At 34.9% G+C, this 20,211-nt stretch overlaps 1 protein-coding gene across 3 annotated transcripts in view; it reads right to left on the reverse strand.

Moving 5' to 3' along the window:
- The window catches only part of EPHA5 (EPH receptor A5), a 349,025-nt gene that overhangs the window by 172,538 nt on the left and 156,276 nt on the right, over positions 1-20,211 (reverse strand). For 2 of the 3 annotated variants that reach the window (XM_036335287.1, XM_036335278.1), the window contains exons 4-5: positions 4,882-5,037; positions 434-769 (exon numbers count right to left, since the gene is read on the reverse strand). The exons of the other annotated variant lie outside the window; for it this stretch is intronic. In XM_036335287.1, coding sequence (XP_036191180.1) covers positions 434-769; positions 4,882-5,037 — 492 coding nt within the window. The remainder of the gene's footprint in view (positions 1-433; positions 770-4,881; positions 5,038-20,211) is intronic. 3 annotated transcript variants of the gene reach the window in all.

Here is a 20,211-nt window from a genome sequence, read left to right on the forward strand (position 1 = left end):
AGAAATTTGAGCTGTGGTGCCAAACAAACAAATGAACAAATAAGCAAATAAACCTGGCCTGATTATATGTTAAAATAATAAATTAAAACACTTGAAGTAAACAAAACAAAACAAAATGTAAATTGAACTAGCACTGCATGAAATTGAGACAAAAATTTCTGCTATAAGTGGATTTGAGCCAGAAATGTATTTTTAATGAAAAATTCAATTAAAAAAATCTTTTTATGTCTGTCCCTGAATGTGTCTGCTAAGAAAGCCTTAGCCTTTATTTGCTTAAAACTAAAAGAAGCATCTTGATATGTATTCTACTTCAAGTCTAAACCTCTGACTCATGAGAAGTTCTCACAGATCTCAGGCAACTTAGCCCTCAGCTGTGGAGATCATGGACAGAGCTCGGCCTAAGGTACATTAGTTGGTTGGACATCACACTTACCTGCTTGATTTGTGGTTACATTTACAGACACATACTGCCGGACTCCTGGGCTCAAGTCGGACACTCCATTCACTGCCTCAATCTCAAAGGTATAGTTTGTGTGAGCGAGCAGATCCACCATCATGACAGAGGTGTTTTTCAGGCCGATTTGCTGGGGGAGGTACCTGACATGACCTCCACACTCATCACACACACCTGCATGGGAGATGCACTTCTTGCATGCAATATAATATGACACATCTTTCCTTCCACCAGTGTCAGCAGGAGGAATCCATTCCAGAAAGACACTAGTTTCATTAACATTTGAGATGGCATTCCGAGGAGCGGAGGGGGGTCCTGGTTTGCAAAGTAAAGTGAGAAAAACATATTTTAAGATAGGCATCTTTACTACACATATCCCTGGTCTGAAGGAGAAAAAATAGATTTGCATTTATTTATTTATTTTTAAATAGGGAGAATCAAAGAGTCATCATTTGAAATAATCTTTGGAAAATCTTGTTATAGTTTTATAGGGGCAATACTGGATTGTATACCCTGTAGAAAAAATTTATCTTGGAATTGTTGTAACACTGGTTAGACTAAAGCAGATATTTTGCCTAGTGTGTATGTAAATAATTATGGTATATAACTATACATGTAAAAATAGTTAGATGAAAAAATATACATATATTTAAAAATGGCAAGTCTTTTATAAAATACCTCCTTAGGATTGAACTAATTACTTCCTTCGTAGGATGGAACTAATTACTTCCTCACTAAAATTGTCCCTAAAACCTAGGAAGCAAACAGGAGGGTTTACCAAGACTAAGCACAGGTACAAACTGGATTTTTCAATGTGGCTCTTGAATAAAAATTCTGCAGCAAGTAAAATATAGCCTTAGCTTACCTAAAAATAGATTGGCTGCCGAAACCGGTTTGGCTCAGTGGATAGAGCGTCGGCCTGCGGACTGAAAGGTCCCAGGTTCGATTCCGCTCAAGGGCATGTACCTGGGTTGTGGGCACATCCCCAGTGGGAGATGTGCAGGAGGCAGCTGATCGATGTTTCTCTCTCATCGATGTTTCTAACTCTCTATCTCTCTCCCTTCCTCTCTGTAAAAAATCAATAAAATATAAAAAAAAAGTCATCTTAAAAAAAAATAGATTGGCTATCTACTCATAATTCAACAACAGAATTTGAAACCTTTCTTCAACTTCAAGAAAACACTAGAATTTAAGTAGTTGCTCAATATTAAAATATTATAATAAAGTTTTTTTTAAATCTTTGATATTGGTTTGGCTTTCTGCAAACTATGAATTTTACTTAATTGGGAAAATAAGTTTTATTTGTAAATTAATTCACAAAACTACAATGGGAAGAATACAAGTATTCTTTAGATCTTGAGGGATTAGCAGAACAAATTTATCAATAAATAATAAATAGCACCTATTTGTATATTACTTTACATATTTCTAAAACTAATTAGCACATTAAAGAGAACTAAAATTGATTACACATAATTACAACAAATGTATACCACTCTGGTGGGGAGAGTTGATCATGGGGGGAGGCAATGCATGTGTGTAGACAGGAACTATATGGCAGATCTTTGAATCCTTCTGAATTTTGCTATAAGCTGAAAATGGTCTAAATAAAAACATCCTTTAAAAATTGATGGCATAATGTCTAATGTTATAGTTGATTTTTAAATACTTAGAGCTAAAATTTCAGTCAGCTGTTACTGCTATGTGATCAGATGTTCTCAAAGAGAAAGTAAATTTATATTTGTTTCAGACTTGATTAGTAAAGATTTCCTGACAGGAAATAAAATAGACTATGGTGGTAGTTGAATGGTTCATAAGCAAAAATTAAGCAAATTTAAGATGACATAGTTATATTAATATGCATTATCTGTTCTAAACATAGGGATTCATAATAGTTTCTACCTAAAATTTATAAAGTCATTACTGCTAAGACCTAAATTTAAAAGTAATAGGAAAGTTACTTAATATTTACAAAACATTATTTAAATTAAAGGAGTCTATAATCAAAGAGTTGCCCTTTTTGACAAAACAATCCCCAGCAACATTTATAGTTGAATCCTGTGAATTTTTCCATGTGTACAGTTTTACACACTTGTATATAGAAGTCACTTTTAAATTGAAGCAAGTACTTAAGATGAACCTACAAGTATTATTTTTTACTATAACTTAATATTTAATAATGGAAATTATAGAGAAAATGTAAGTAAAGACCAAATGTTATAAGTTTCCTTCTAAGAAAGTGGTAAAAAAAAATACCTGAAATATATCTGTTCAGAAAGATACCAGAAGTTCTGGGATTTTTTTCCTACCCACTGGAATGCACGCGCATGTAACACCTTTTCTCTAAATCTGATTCTTCCTTTTCTTCTGACTCTGCTACTAATAGCCCCTCAATATTTGGGTGGGGGCTCATCTGAAACTCAAATTTAAAGTTAAAATGAGATTCAAATTTAAGTGAAGTCCTAAAATATAAGTAAAAAGTAGAAGCTCAGACAGACTTGCACCTAAAAAATACTGTAATGAAATTCCACTGGTCATTTATATATGCTATGTATAAACCAAAGTAGAACTGTGAGAAGTACCCTTGATTTAAGGAGATTCATTAGAATCTTTATTTTAGTTTAACTTTATTTTCCTCTAGGTTTATTACATTTTGTTTTCCAGATTATATATATATAAATAATATTAAAAGGAATTGAACCATAAATTTAACTCCAAAGAGCCAAAATTCTAGATTCTCATCTTAACATCAATCAAGCCATCTTCATATGTGGTCTTTGTGGTTGTATGAATGCAACTTAAAAGAGAACACACACACTCACAGAATGTATATTTGTAAAACTGTCTACACAAGTCCCAACAGTCTTTTTGAGAAATGCATACAAATGGGTGTTGTTTTGAGACAGTGTTAGCATTTCGCACACCTGGAGACAGAGAAAATATGAAGCCTCAGGTCCTAAGTGCTAAGAAGCCCTCGCCACCAGAGCACAGGGTCTCTCCACCCCCCGACCTAACAAGTTTATAGAATGGAGGCTCACATTTGTGCTAAGAAGAAGAAAGTATCTCAAGACTTGGTTTTCTCTCTCTAATTTACCATTCTGTTGTCTACCCAACAGTTCCCCTACTATTTGGGCTTTCTTTTGTTCTGAATAATCAAAATAACCTCCACTGCAACCAAAATGCACCGCATTCAAACATAGTTTATATTTCTTCCATTAAAATTTAGTTTCCTAAAAGTGTATGGAATAATGCCATTTACTCATGTGAAGGGGAATAATTTATAATTAGTAATCACTTAACCCCTAATCAGTCTGGTGATAAAAGAATGATCTTTAGCAATGCAAAGCTAACCAATATCAATAATTTGAGGAACTATGAACATATGTTTCACTGCACTGAAATGCAGATAAAATTTCAGTTTGTGATTATTTAATTAAAGGTATGGTATGACTCTTTATATTTAATACTAATGAAACTTAAGTTTCAAAAATCTGTCATTGTCGTGAGAGCAGTTACAATGTAATGGAATCTAAAATACTTAAAACAAGGCAGGCCATGAAAATTAACTGTTATGAAAAGAAGGGATACACTTTTCTTTCATTTTTTTTTTTTAATTCGCTATAGAGAACATGAATGTGAAAAACTAGAAAAGTATTGTCATGAAGCAAACAAATACATACATTTGTTTTCTTCCCAGAAATATATACGGAACACTAGAAAAACCAAATCACCAGAAACATTGATGGATGTGAATCCATCCACTGCTAATGTTGAAATTAGGTGTTTAATATTCATCATTCTAATTATATGGTTATCTGATCATATAATTAATAATAGTTAAGGACACTCACTCCTAAGAAACACTGCAACTGCTTGAAAATCCTAGCTAAATAATTTCTTTTACATTTGGTCCTTAAAACCGATTCTCCAACACCCAGTTAGTTATCCATGTCCTTGCAATATTCCCTGTCTTCTACTATAAATGACCTCATTGGCCTTTGTAGCTCAGTGGTGCCAGTTAGAACAAAAAGTGAAAGTGGCATCGATTGCATGTTTAGGTGGTTAGAAAGCTGCTTGGAAGAAGAAGAAGAAGAACATGTACCATGAACAGGGAAGTGGGTTGATCAAAGTCATGTTTGGCTGCCACTAAGGGAACTCACAAAATAAAAGGCAAAATTCTATGTCTGTGTCTTAGATGTCGACATTGAAATTCGGGAAAATGGATGCTTCTCACAGTGAGTGAGAAATGAGCCTCAAAGTTTTCAATGCTTACTCAAGAAGACTGAAATGTGGTGAACAACTGTACTGGAAGATTCAACGCTATTCCTGTTGTAGGGGAAATGGTAATAGAATGCAACAGGCTCCACCGTGCTCTTTCTTCAAACTGGTGGAAGTGAGCATCACCAAATATCCGTGGGTTTCCTTACTTGTGCATGCCATTGTGGGTGGATCAGACTCCCTCCTGAAATAATCCTTTTCACAGACACAAGAGGTGGAAGCTTCCTCCTGGCTGTAACTGTGAGGTGGACATTTGCTGCAGCTCTGGTTGTGAGGTGAGGCTTTGAAGAACCCAGGTCTGCACACTGTCAAAAGAAATAAGAGACTAAGCTTTTCCCTGGAACAGATGCAGGGTTTGTTTTGTGAATCATGTCATTATTTTGACGACTATACACAGGTTACATATAGCACAATCTTTGCAGTAATTTTAATTTTTTAATAAGCTTCTGAATAATAAATACCAGGCTATTCATTCAGAGAATCAAATATGTACGTTAAGTCTTTAAATTAAACATGTTTGAAATGTTTTATATATTTAATGATTTTTTTTTTATTCTACAGGAGCTTATAAGAAATTATAACGGGCAGTAAATACTTGTTTGCATTTAAAACTGAAGCAGTGCTTTGAATATAATTTTCATTTACTCTATTAATATATCACATGTTAAAGAAATGCAAATTTGCCATTATGCTCATAAAATGGTATGGTACACAGTAGGTGCTCAAAATTTTTTTATTAAATTAATTAATTAATCAGTAGGTGCTTTAAAATTCTGTTAGATTGGGGAGGATGCATGAATGAGTTGGTGCATTATTCACATTACGTTGCTTTCTGGAGGAGGTAGATTTTAGGCATTTGTTTTACCTTTTACTCCATTTTAGAATTTTCTTTTTCAGTTCAACATGCAGCTATTCTAATATCGGTCATGCTTATACAAATTATAATGATCTATAAAAGGTAGAAAATGTGTCTCATTCACAATACTTATAACAGTGTTTGACCACAGTAGGTGTTCGTAAATTGTTATATAATGCATAAATGAATGACTGGAATGGCATAAAGATTGAACTATTTAGAATCACATAAAGATAATGTTCCCTGATATTTTTGTTGACATTTCTAAGTTGGTGGTCAGGTAAATAAGTGCTAATGAAGTAAATCTTTTCATTCTGTGCATTCCCTAAACTTGTGTGTTTTTCTTCTTTCTCAGTGGCTAATAAAGTCAAATTTCAATATTCCAGCTGCCCCGTGTGAGCCATTTGAAGACCAACAGATACCAAGCTCATGGTTTGGTTATTTTTTGTCTTAGTTTACTGAAGCTAAAAACCATTATATTTTTTCTATTATTAAAATTAACTGTATACATATACATATACATATATTTAAAAGCTTTGATTCATGAATAATGACCATTAGTTAAGCTCAAAGGCAAACTTGCATTTCAATAAAAAATGTTGAAAGAGCCCTAACCAGTTTGACTCAGTGGATAGAGCGTTGGCCTGCTGACTAAAGGGTCCCAGGTTCGATTCCGGTCAAGGGCATGTACCTTGGTTGTGGGCACATCCCCAGTAGAGGATGTGCAGGAGGCAGCTGATCAATGTTTCTCTCTCATCAATGTTTCTAACTCTCTATTCCTCTCCCTTCCTCTCTGTAAAAACTCAACAAAATATATTTTAAAAATATGTTGATAAACATAATGAATTGGGGCTAAGTAACATGTGCCATAATTGATCTGGGATTTTAGTAATCCATGCTAAGGTGTTCTGCTACCACTGAATAATCAGGACCTGACAAAAATAAGAAGGTACTTTTTCCAGTAGGTCTAATTATAGTGATATTAAAGCCTTAATGCTCTTATAAATTCAGAGAGAATGTGAAGGTATTGGAAAGATAAGAGCTTTTTGATAGTATTAAGGGCATTCTTGTAGTTAAGTGATTAGGAGAAGATTTAAAATATTATTTTTCTTATAATAGGATTGCTGTAGCAACCAGTACTATCCTTAGGTAAGTTATCCAATTTTCCTCTTTATCCTTTTATTCCCACTTTAAACACTATTTGCTTTCAAAGACATGAAGTGCCAATCCACTTATAGTGCAAATTTGAAATTTACTTATCATTCATTAAACAAAAGTCATTTTTTATTTTTAATGAGTGCCTTTTAACTTAATAACTTTATATGATATGTGTAAAACCCCTATTCAATCCTCCTTTGGAACTTTAGGAAATAATATAAATGTGACTAAAATGTTGATAAATATATCTTTCTGTTCAATAGTCTAACAAAATTCTTTCAGCATGTGTGGTAAGAAGACATTTTTTTCTTGGTACTGGGGTACAGAAGTAAACAAGATAGAAATAGGCCTGACTTTATGAGTCTTAAAGGTATTTCATAAGTAATTATACATATGATAACACTAGGAATGAGAGCTATGCGAGTGAACATCAACACCCAGTTTAGACTGGGATGTCAACGAAGACTTCCATGGAAGATGAATCTCTGCTGAGTTGTAAAAGATTAGTAATATTATCCAATTAGAATAGGAGTATTGCAGTATAGAGGGGGAAATCCTTCCATAGGACCAAAAGAAGTGGCGAATAAACAGGGAGATGAAGGAAGTTAAAGAATTGATCAGGCAGATAACAAGTGACGGAGTCAAAGTCAGACAGGAAAGGAGACACCAGGTTATAAACACCTTACAGTTGTGACTTGGGATTTTCATGAATGAATAAAAATGAGCAGGGGAATAATAAGATCAAAGTGGTGTTAAGGAGACCATTTCACAGAAGTATGGGTAACAGAATGGAGAGGAGCATAGATAGAGGCAATTGGCCATTTTGTTTCTATTGCATTGATCCCAAAAAGGGCTCTGTTGAATGACAAGAGTGGTTTTAGTGGCCAGAGATAAAAGTGAATTCAGGAGGGAAGTATAAAGTGAAATAAACCAATGGTCATACATAAGAGTAGGTAAATTTAGGAGGGAAGTATGAAGTGAAATAAACAAGATTTCATGGTGTATTTAATGGGTCAGATAAGTGAGGAAGAGATCTCATGACTCCAAAGTAGTTGGCTTAAACTGCACAGGAAAAACTGGTGCCATTTTCTCATAGAAAACACTAGATATAAAATGTGTTTGGGGAAGGTAAGGATTATGTTTAAAGCATTATTTAATTTGAGGTTAGCTGAATATCCAAGTATTTTTATAGAAAGCAAAACTGTGGAGTTCAATGCAATCCAATACATAATATGACAAAACCATAATTTTTAATTGCATTCCAATCATGGTCCCAAATCCAAATGGGATATACGCTACTAGACAATCTTAGTATTACTTTCTTCGTTAACTTCAGTTCCTAGCCTCAACATGATTATTAACTTCAGTTAATTTCAGCTCCTAGTATCAACGTGATTATTTAGTAATTTCACCTCTTTTTTCTAAATCCTTATAACCTCTGTTCCTTTGTGGCGCCTAGCTGGATACTTGCCTGCGTGCTGAGAAAACAGAAGGCATAAGAGATAAACTTCATTATTTTTCTACCACCAAATCTCCAAACATGTATACACTTACACCTACCCTCTTTATCTCTCTTCCTGTTAAATCTTTGCTCCCATCTTTATTTGAACTTTAACTAGGAACCCCATAACTGCCATCTGAGTGTAATCTTCCAAGTCAAGTGTCTATTATATTTTTTGCATGCTCTCTGTCTCTCTCTCTCTCTTTCTCTCTCTCTCTCTCTCCCCCTTCCTCTTTCCCTCCCTCCCATATACACACCTAGTCAGTCAGTCATCCGCATGAGCCCAATACAATGAAAACGAAGGGAAACAAAACAAAGAACAACAGCGTAACTATCAATCTTACTTGATCTAAGTCTCCCTGTAGCTACCAAGAGCTTTGTTCTCCTTCAGAACATAATTTCTTAAATTATTTTCCATACATGTATCTCTAGCTCAGTTTAAATCACACACTGACACACTGCACTCCTCTGAAAGTACTCAACTAAAACTGCTTTTGTTAAGATTGAAGTTAGTTCTCTGTTGCCATACTTCTCAGCAGCATTTGATCAAGTCTTGTTTTGCGAAATTCTAGTTAATTTTACTACAAAATGCTAGTATGGCCTACATATGTCCACATACTATGTAAGAAAAGCTTCAAACGTGGCCTCCAACACTCACTATTTCCAGCCACACTAACCTCCTTGTAATGCCCTGCCCTTGAGGAACTTCTCTATCTGCCTCTGAATATTGCAGGAAAAACATTTTTCACTCTTTCTGTCAAGCACTGTGGCAAGAACTGTTTGCATGGTGGTGAGAAAATAACAACTGTCCTCCACAGCCTGAAGATACAAGATATTTGGGGAGACAGGTAATAAACAAGTAATCATCAAAAGGAGCAAAAATTGACTTTTTACATTTTAATCATAATAAGAGCAATGTTGTTTAATGTGACACTTGCACATTACCTACATATTATTTGGAAAATACTATGCAAGTCTATTTAAGTTCGGCAAGAAGCAGGAGGAAAACTGCATGCTACATTGACATGTTTCATTAGACTATTCGGCATGCTCTGGAAGGAAGGACACTATTTTTAGTAATTGTTATTCTATGCATGCTTCCTGGCAAATTTTAAGTGCTACCTTGTACATGATGCTTGTGCTGAGCCACATGGTTACACATTTTTTCTTTTCATATCCTTTGGAACTTTGAATCATTTACTTAGTGTCTCTCTTTGCAGATAGCAAAATTCTGTCATAATTTTATGGGTGTGAATTCTCATCTGCCCCCAACTCATATAAACATTCTGGACTATGGAGTCTGTTCATTGGATTTTCATCATATATAACATAGTCCCTTGTAGTATGTACATGCTTATCAGCATTTATTGGTGAGAATAGTACATTTGTATACTCAGGGTCTAAATGACATAGTAGAAACTTAACAAAAGCTGGCCAACATGAATTATTTAAATATTAAGTCCAGGCAAGTAAAAAAATAATATGTATTACATTTACATTTGCTACTTTAGTCGTGTTTCAGATACAACCATCACTCTAAGTCTCATATTTACTACTGTATTTAACAAACAAGAATGTTAATGGCATCTATTCAAATACAGTTCTTAAATCTAGCCAGAAAATGCATGTCATCAATATGAAATTGAACAGAGGCTTTTACATTTGTTAAATTGTGGAAAGGTGCCGTATAATCTTATTGGGAACTTTTTAAGTTCTGAAACCTATCATAAATGATTAAATTGACAATTTAAGATGTTTTACACATTTTAAAATAGTCAATTAAATTACTTTTAGTGTTTCAAAAATAGTTCACCCTTAAAGATCCATCGCACTTGGAATGCCTAAGTGAATTAATCTGACAATTCAAAGTTGACATTCCAGAAGCATGGTCACCAAGAAAATTAAAAAGCAAGGTAATGTAGAGAACATTGTTTCAGTAATTTAGAATTTTATAATTCTCCCCATTAGAGTTAAAATGCATAAACCATTTTAAATATACACTTTTAAATATGCAAAAGAAAGGTAATAAAAATAAAAATGCAGACTGTTGCCTATAGTGTTCAATATATAACTGACCTTCAAAAGTGTTAAATTTATCCTATTATGTTCTATTAAGAATGACAGAAAATCACTACGAATAAGATTTTTATTTCTATCATATATGAATTATCAGAGGATATAAGCTAAGTCAAATTTATTTTTTAAATAGATTTTTCAAAATGAGAGACCTGCACATAATTTAGTCCAGCTTAAAAGATGTGTTTATTAAGAAAAGCAACATAACACAACATGCTATAAGAAAATTACAACTCAAAATATATCCAATAATATTTATACCAAAATTCAAATATGATAGCATATTTATTCTCATATTTAAAATAGATGCTCAGTATAAATAAAAAGGTGGTATTGGGTAAAAAAAGGATACAATTAAAATAGGCTTTAAACTAGGAATTCTAAAATTTGGTAATACCTCTTCAATGCTTGAAAACAGAAAAAGGAGAAAGATCCTATTTAAGAATTTAATATGGCTGGCTAATTAAAATATAAGTTTAAATTACTGAAAGCAATATGTTAACTCTAATATTAGAAAATAACATCATAGAAGAATAAGAATACTATCGATAAATCTGTTAAATCTCTCTGTACAGATATATTTTTAACTTAGGCTCACAAAATACTGGCATAAGCTCAAAATTTTACATAATATTTATAAATGAAGAATAATATTGATTAGGTTATATATCCTTCACATATTCATTCATTTAAAATATGTAATAAACTAGGCTTATGTATCATAAACAATACTGAACACTGGACATATACTTTATTTAAGACATTTTCATTGCTATTGTGTCATTAAACAACTTAGTCATGTATGGTGGTTGCTTATATGTTGTCTGGCACATACTTAGGTATTAATTAAATGTTTAATGCTGTTAAAAGTTAATAATTCAAATAAAAATAATCCATTCTAATACTGATATTCCTCCCATAGTTTAGGATAAGAAATTAATCTCATCTAGAATTTGGAAGAGCAGATCATCCTTAGTAAAAATGTATTGTGACCGATATCACTTCCTGCTTTATTGCTAAGATTGGAACTTACATACTTCATAACTAATAGCAAAGTTAAAAAATACACTTAAAATTTAAGACACTGAAGATAGTCTTGAGAACATCATGCTAAGTGAAATAAGTCAGACAGAAAAAATTAAGAACCATATGATTTCACTCAAATGAGGGATATAAAACTGAAAGCAACAAATGAACAAACAAGAAAAACAAACAAAAACTTATAGCCAGCCCTGGCTTGTGTGTTTCAGTTGGTTGGAGCACCGTCCCATACACTGAAAGGTGGAATGCTTAGGAGAGGCAACCAATGATGGTTTTCTCTCACATCTATGTTTCTGTCTCTCTCTGTCTCTCTTTCTATTTCTCTTCTTCTCTAAAATCAATGGAAAAGATATCCCCAGGTGAGGATTAAAACAAACAAAGAAATAAAAAACCCTCATAGACAGAGACAGCATGGTGGTTGCAAGAAGGAAGGGGGATGGTAGGACCAGTAAAGAGTAAAGGAGATCAAATATATGGAGATTTGACTTCGGTGATGGGCACGCAATGAAATATACAGATGATGTATCATAGAAATGTACACTTGAAATTCATATAATCTCATTAACCAATGTCACCCCAATAAAATTAATTTAAAACATATATTGAAGAAAACAATCATATATATTAAAGAGCTAATATGTTAATTATACCGGATAGCCGAATATTCTTCCAGACATCCTACTGGACAAAGCTGGGGCTGCCAGAGCCTAGGCAAGAACAACCTTCCTGAATGGCCAGTGGTGGGGGACAGGGCCAGTGAGCCTGTGTAGCCAGGCCAGCCATGATGGTCCTGGCACCCCTCCTTCCACAGAGGCAGTGGGAGAGGCGGGTGGCACAGGCCTGGTCCCGGCACACCTCCCTTCTACAGAGGCAGGAGAGGGGGCTGTGTGGTCCCAGCGCCTCTGCAGAGATGGGACAGAGCATGACCATGGCACCTCAACCTCCCACAGCCCCTCCCCTGGCTGGCCCAGCCCCGATCATCCCCCTCCACGAGTGGGAAGGGCCAGCGCTAAGGAGCAGCAAGCCAGCTTCTGGTTGAGCAGTGTTCCTCCCCCGTGCCCCACTAAGCTAGAAGCTGGGCTCACAGCTGGCTGGCAGGTACAGTGGAAGTGGCGGAAGCCTCTCCCACCTCCGTGGCAGGTGGTGGTAAGGAGCGAGGTGTCCTGAACTGCAAGAGCCCTGACTGCAAGAGGGATGTTTAAGTGCCCGCTTAGGCCTGGGGGTATCCGGCCTAGGCCAGGAGGTGGACATCCCCCGGGGGGTTCCCAACTATGAGAGGGTGCAAGCTGGGCTGAGGGGACCCTGCCTCCCCGCCCACCCAGTGCATGAATTTCGTGCACTGGGCCTCTATTGTTTATATATTGATATAAACAATTTACAAAAAAAATCTAGGACAGAATGTTTGTCATGCTCAAGTAAAACACATTGAGTCAATTACTGTTTTTGTTTTTTTTAAAAATATATTTTATTGATTTTTTTCAGAGAGGAAGAGAGAGAGATAGAGTGTTAGAAACAATAATGAGAGAGAAATATCGATCAACTGCCTCCTGCACACCTCCTACTGGGGATGTGCCCGCAACCAAGGTACATGCCCTTGGCCGGAATCGAACCTGGGACCTTTCAGTCCACAGGTCAACGCTCTATCCACTAAGCCAAACTGTTTAGGACTCAATTATTGTTTTTGCAAAATTATTCCTTGACAAATAAAGTGGCTTTCTAAAATATAATAGGTAAGCTGATCTTAGTTTTACAAGTCAAATTGCAAGAGTATTGCAGCATATTCATAGAAAGACATTCTGCAGTTATGTGGTAGTACATCTCCTCACCTTGGTTACATGGACATGCTTGAGATAATAGTATCTAAACCATGAGCCTCATGTGGGCTTGTAATGGACTGATGCATGGCCCTTAAGATGCGGACAATTATAAATCACAGTATTATTATTTTATATTTATTTAATACAATCTCCACTAAAATAAAAGCCTGATAATTTCATCATTTTTTTCAAAGGCTCTACAAATCAACTAGATGTTTATCTAAAATATCTGCATACTTATCTAAAATGATAGACTCCGTGGTATCTCTCAAAGCAGAGGTGTTTTCCCCCCTTAAATATAGATTAATTTAAATTCTCTACCATAATAAATCTCTGTAGCTAATTTTAAAATTTTACCTTAATTAATTTTATCAGATATTTTTAATATCTCTATAATTTCAATAGATACTAGATGCTGAGTGTTTTGCTCTCTCAAACAAATAAATGTGAATCAATCCATGTGGTAGTTCGCTCCAATAGAAGTGTGTATAGGATATGTATAAGAGCCTGTGTGTGAGAAAACACTTTTGATATTTGCATACATATTTTCCACTTCATCTGAAATTTTAATTAGATTAAGATGTGCAAGTTCGTGAGGTGTATTTCCGCTGTTTTTAAAATGAGCAGAATTAAAAAAAAATACACTGAAAGATTAGAAAAAGTTGGTATAAAATATTTTGAATTAAACTTTGTACCTTCTCTACTTTCAAACATGATTCTTACTTTTTCAAAGATATAAACAAAAGCTATCTATCTGAAAACAACTTAATCTTAACATAAACAAATACCATATGTAGCTGTTTTATTATGTTATTTTGGTCTACGAATGAATAGTGCTTTTGAATAGTCTTTCACAATTTACATTCTTCCTAAGTAAGGATCAGCTATTACACATTTCTGATGAACCCAGTTCTTGCTAAATTTGTATGTTAGAAGAACACAAATCAGAAATTAAGTTAAATCAAGCTAAGTGGTTATTTTAACTGGTAAATCTGGTATTTTCTTTTATTATGCTTTCAACAGGTGAAAGCATTAAATTCAAAAAGTCCAGGGGATGGCTGGATTAAAAAACATTGAGAAAATGGATTTTCACATTATTCTGTTTGAAGCACTTAATTGAAAATATTTTCAACATATTTTCATGTGTTAAATGGCTATCCAAAGTGTGTAATTCTTTTATGTTTTCACAAGCAAAGCTCATGTTTATAATTATTTTATAAGTTTAGAGAAAAGCCAGAAATCCATGTTTTTGAGAATAGATTTACTCTGGAAAATTGAATGAAAGGCGGAACCTGTGAATAAATATTAACTAAATAAAAACCATAACACAAATTTTAGCATTTGTTTATTGATAATAAAACATATATTACCTTTCCTAGAATAGAAGATATCCAAGTATCCCACCTAGGGTTTTTTCTCATCATAGGCAAGGATTATTTTACTGTGCAGCTGATTTAAATATGATGGCATCTAGGCCTTTTCACCTTGTTTCATATTCAGTATGATGAAAAATTAAACACATGAAATACTGTTGTATCGGCTTTTAGTGTTTCCCTTCATTATTCAGAGGTTCAATCATGTGTTTTTCTAAACAACACTCACGATAATGTGAATGTTTATTGCCTGGACAGGTGGGATGTACAGTTTAAATATCAAGCTGGATGATTTATCCTGTAATTGAAGGAAAAACTTATGGGCCATGTATTTGATTTGAAGTATCCGTTATTTTTAGAATCAGGTAGTGAAAGCCAGTTTGTTTAACTCATGTCTGCATGGTCATAAAATAAGTTCAGTTATGGGTCCTGACATGAATATGTTCCCTTAATGCAATCCGATTTCTATGAAGGGACAAAAGCATCCAACACAACATTTGTTGAAAGTAGATGCAAAGTCTGGCTCAGGGTGTGAGCCTTGACAGCTAAGGTAAAAGTAATGTTTCCCGTTATGAACATTTTTTTTTGTACCGTTAGGCATTTACATCTTAGTCCACTGACTTAGAAGACAATATTGCATGTGTAACAAAATTATATCTCCTTTGATAATATGAAAAAGTACAAAATAAATATGTAATGCTTTGGAATAAAGGATAAGCCATTATTTGCAGTATAAATGCATTAGTTATTAATTATTAGTTATTAGTTATTAGTTATTTTCCCCTTAAAAATCAAGCAACATTTACAACAAAAGGAAAACATTCTTCACTCCAGTCAGAGATGTACTTACCAATTGATTATAATTCGAGATTACAACATTAACAATGCAATGCTCTAAAAAGCATAGATTGATGGTGGTTCCTCAAAAAATTAAGAATAGAGCTACCATACGACCCAGCAATCCCTCTACTGGGTATATACCCGAAAAACTCAAAATCATGTATTCACAAAGGTATATGCACCCTTATATTCATTGCAGAATTATTTACAGTGGCCAAAACATGGAAACAACCAAAGTGTCCCTCAATAGAGGACTGGATAAAGAGGACTGGACATATACACAATGGAATACTACTCAACCATAGGGAAGGATGAAATAGCGCCAGTTGTAACGACATGGATGGATCTTGAGAACATTATGCTAAGTGAAATAAGTTCAGTCAAAAAAAGCTAAGAACTATATGATTTCACTCATATGTGGTATGTGGTATATGAGTGAAATCATGTAGCTCTGAAACTCCTGAACATAAACAGCAATGTGGTGGCTGCCAGAGGGAAGGGTGGAAGGGAGAAGGGGGTCCTAAAATATAGTGACAGAAGATTTGACTTTGGGTGGTAGGCACACGGTGCAATATACAGATCTTGTAACATAAAAACCCACACTTGAAACCTATATGTTCACGTTGACCTATGTCACCCCAATAAAGTTTAAAAAGCATACAATGATATAGAAGATTAACTGTAACTAGTGTCTAAACACTATAATTTTCCTTGAAACAAACGAAATATTTTAAAATTACTCTATTTGAGAGAAAGTATACTTGGAATGTAAGATGTGGCATATTTGCAGTTATGAGCATATATACAATGAAGGGAGAATCAGAGAAAACATAGGACATACAATTATTCTAAATCTGTTTTCTCCAAATTGTACACTGAAAATTAAAATGAATTAAGCCATTTTGGGAATGATCAATCCATATCCATAAAATGTTCTTTTGAATTGAAAGTCTGTGAATTAGAAAAAGCAGCTGGATAATGCAGTTCATTTGGCAAAAGCAGCCATCTATTTGCCCCTAATTTTCAGTGTGCAAATGTCCTACTGGGTCTCAAATTAAACAATTTCAGATGTCAACAGTTAGGGCATAATTTTTTATTCACAGAATGGGAAATTCGTGACCAAAATAATTTGGTAGAGACTATCTTTTAATTATATACCTTATTTCAAAACCCTTTATGCAGACAATCTCTGGCATATATTTCATGGAAGCATATATTACATTATTTTTATTTATATATGCTTAGCTCACATATATTTTCCTCCTCATTTAATATAATCAGTGCTATAGAATTATTCAATCATATCCAAAGTTTATTTTTATGCCCTTGCTACCTGGCAATTTCTATTTCAAACCCAGATTGGCTTTTGGCTTTTTTTCAGAAGCTATAGCATGAAGGAGAAAACAGCCAGAAAAACAATAATTCTAAGTGACTGATCTCAAAGGATGATTAGAAAGCAGAATTTTTATGTTGTAATAAAAACTTAGACTTTAAGGTTATAATCTTAACCCAATGAGATTATATTTTAAACCATATTCCTTTTTCACTATCACTTTATGATTACCATTGTGCCACCATCTCTCCAAACATTCTCTTTTTTATAACTACATGACATAGAGATTATAGCAGTAGCCATACCAATAAAACGAAGGAACATATTTTAGCATGCCCACTAGTGTCAGTCAGTGAGTACAACTCGATGCAGATTCAGATAATTTAATTAGCATAATAATACTACACAAGTGAAAGGTATTACTACTTGCATTTTATAGGTATAAGTCTAAGCAACATACCTAAATTCTTACAACCAGCAAATGTAGAACCTGGCAGTTCAGTGCAGTGAATGGGGTAACACAGCTAAGGTTCTTACCATTGCTCTGCTGTCTCCCTGACAGGCTGTGAGGCACTGGGAAACAGCCCTTCTGCCAAATTAACCATTCTCAAGGACTGAGCATAGTGGAGGACATTTCCAGTGTAATTCTGGGAAATCTCAGGTAATCCAGATTGCTCTCAGCAGATGTGAATTTACTACTTTTTTCTCCTCATTGTATTGTCAGTAGTGCTTATTCCTCAATGCTGTCCGCTTGGCCACACACTGTCTCCTCTTTGGTTAGAGAAATGTGGACTTCAAGGTCACACAGCAATATCACTTTGTATCTGTGAATCTTGAGAGATGATACTTTATAACCTTGAGATTAAATTTATCTGTAAAATAGTACCTTCTTTATGTAAAGTACTGCAGTGTTTTCCATAAATTTTACAATGAACCATTTAAATATTAACCAATATATAAGGAACATTAAGCATAAGTGAATACACCTAACTTTGTCAAAATCTATCCTATATGCAAACCTTAAAAATTAATCTAAGGGCAAAAACTGAAAAATAAATAAATGCCCCCCAAAAAAAATTTTTCAAAAGCCAGATGTGTGGTGGTTTACTAGAACTGAGAGTCTTCAGTTCTGTGATCAAGCATGCCATGCTGACTTTTCTGAGCCGACAGAGAAAGAGGGATTCTCAAATTATGATGTGGTTTAGACAATTGGAGCAATTTGTGGTTAGGAAATATGACATTTGGGAGAACTTATTTGGATGATTTATGTCACATGTGTTTGTTCTACCCCCATTTTAGGACTCTAGTCTAAAGTAATAAGAAGTTACAAATGTTGTTTTTAAGAAGCAACTAAATATACTTGATAGATTTTCAATTTGTGTGAGCACATAATTAATAAGAATTTTTTTTATTTTTATAAACTATTGCTCAGTCATATCGCATATTTAAATTAAAGTTGAAAACAGAATCATTCTTAATTCCATTCAGATAAAGACTTCTAAGCACTTCTGAGTTACATTGTGTGTTTGTGTGTGTGTGTGTGTGTGTGTGTGTGTGTGTGTCTATGTATGTGTGTGGTTTCTTTAGGATAACTCTAACTTTGCCTAGTAACAGGCATCAACTGAATTAACTCTTACATCATCCTATATAAGAGGCTAATATGCAAATTGTCCCCTCAGGAGTTTGATTGAACAGGAGTTTGATCACTCACTATGACATGTGCTGACCACCAGGGGGTGGCGCAGAACGAAGGAAGGCCCCAGCCGCAGCCGGCAGCCAGCACCTGGGGGCAGGAAGGCCCCGGCCTGCAGCAAGCAGCCAGAAGGCCCTATCAGCACTGATTGCCAGTCAGGCCTAAAGGCCTTACCTGTGCATGAATTTCATGCACCGGACCTCGTTTAAAATATTTGGAAAGGTATTTCAATAACTAATCTTTGCCTAGTCATTTCAATTATTTTACTATGTATTACTTCAGAGTACAATTTTGTCATGAGAAATCAAAAGGGTTTAGTGAGAAACTACTTTTAATGTATATCTATATCTACTTATATAAAAACCCTGGGTGTAACATCACGTCCAGAAGCGCGACCAAGTGGAAGGAAGTCAGTCCTGCAGGGGTCATCTTAGAAACGGCTGCGCCCTACCCCAGCTGTTTCCCAGAGGGCGAGGTTTAAGGCAGGAGCCCGCCTTCAGGACGAGGTTTCAGGCTGGAACTGGCCCTTGGAGCTGAGTGTGGAAGTACTGAGTCTGGTCTTCAAACAGACCTTGACAGTAGGGAGAATGCAGCCCCATTTCTCACAGAATCTGCTGTTGGATAGCTTGCTGACTGTGGCCTGCCAGCCAGGAACCCCATTCACTTGCACCCCAAACCATGACAGGAGGGAGGAGGGAGCCCCTCACAGAATCCACAGGTGGCCAGCTTGCTGTCAGGGGCCTGCCAGCTGGGAATTCTATTCACCTGCATATCTGTATAAAGTTATAATACATTATATTAGAGGCTGTGGTGGTACTGTTTTACCACAGCATCTACAGGAATCGCTGCAAATTTACTTCTCGGTGGAAGCACCTTTCATTCCCAATATAAATTACTGATTCCATTAAATGAAACTTCAATTTCTAGACTCAATATAAGCAGTGAAGTTGCTAAAACTATTAAAAGGCCCAACTTCTCATTGTTGATGAATGCACCATGGCATCCAGTCATGCTATACACGCCATAAGAGAAATTTGAATGTTGTCTTTGGTGGGAAAATTCTCCTTCTTGGAGGAGATTTTCGACAATGTCTCAGTAGTGTACCACATGCTATGTGATCGGCCATAGTACAAACGAGTTTAAAGTACTGCAATGTTTGGGGATGTTTCAGAAAGTTGTCTCTTACAACAAATATAAGATCAGAGGATTCTGCTTATAGTGTGTGGTTAGTAAAACTTGGAGATGGCAAACTGGATAGCAGTTTTCATTTAGTAATGAATATTATTGAAATCCCTTTTGAAATGATTTGTAATGGATCTATTATTGAAGCTATCTTGGAAATACTATGTCTATAGATAGATAATATTAAAAATATATCTAAACATGCAATTCTTTGTCCAAAAAATGAGCACATTAAAAAATTAAATGAAGAAATTTTGGATATACTAGATGGAGATTTTCACACATATTTGAGTGATGATTCCATTGATTCAACAGATGATGCTGAAAGGAAAAATGTTCCCATCGAATTTCTTAATAGTATTACTCCTTCAGGAATGCCCTGTCATAAATTAAAATTGAAAGTGGGTGCAATATCATGCTATTGAGAAATCTTAATAGTAAATGGGGTCTTTGTAATGGTACCAGATTTATTATCAAAAGATTACAACCTAACATTATCGAAGCTGAAGTATTAACAGGATCTGCAGAGCTGGAGAGGTTGTTCCGATTCCAGGAATTAGTTTGTCCCCATCTGACACTGGCCTCCCATTTAAGTTGATTCGATGATGG

Source organism: Myotis myotis, unplaced genomic scaffold (genome assembly GCF_014108235.1).
Source record: "Myotis myotis isolate mMyoMyo1 unplaced genomic scaffold, mMyoMyo1.p scaffold_m19_p_1, whole genome shotgun sequence".
NCBI lineage: Eukaryota > Metazoa > Chordata > Mammalia > Chiroptera > Vespertilionidae > Myotis > Myotis myotis.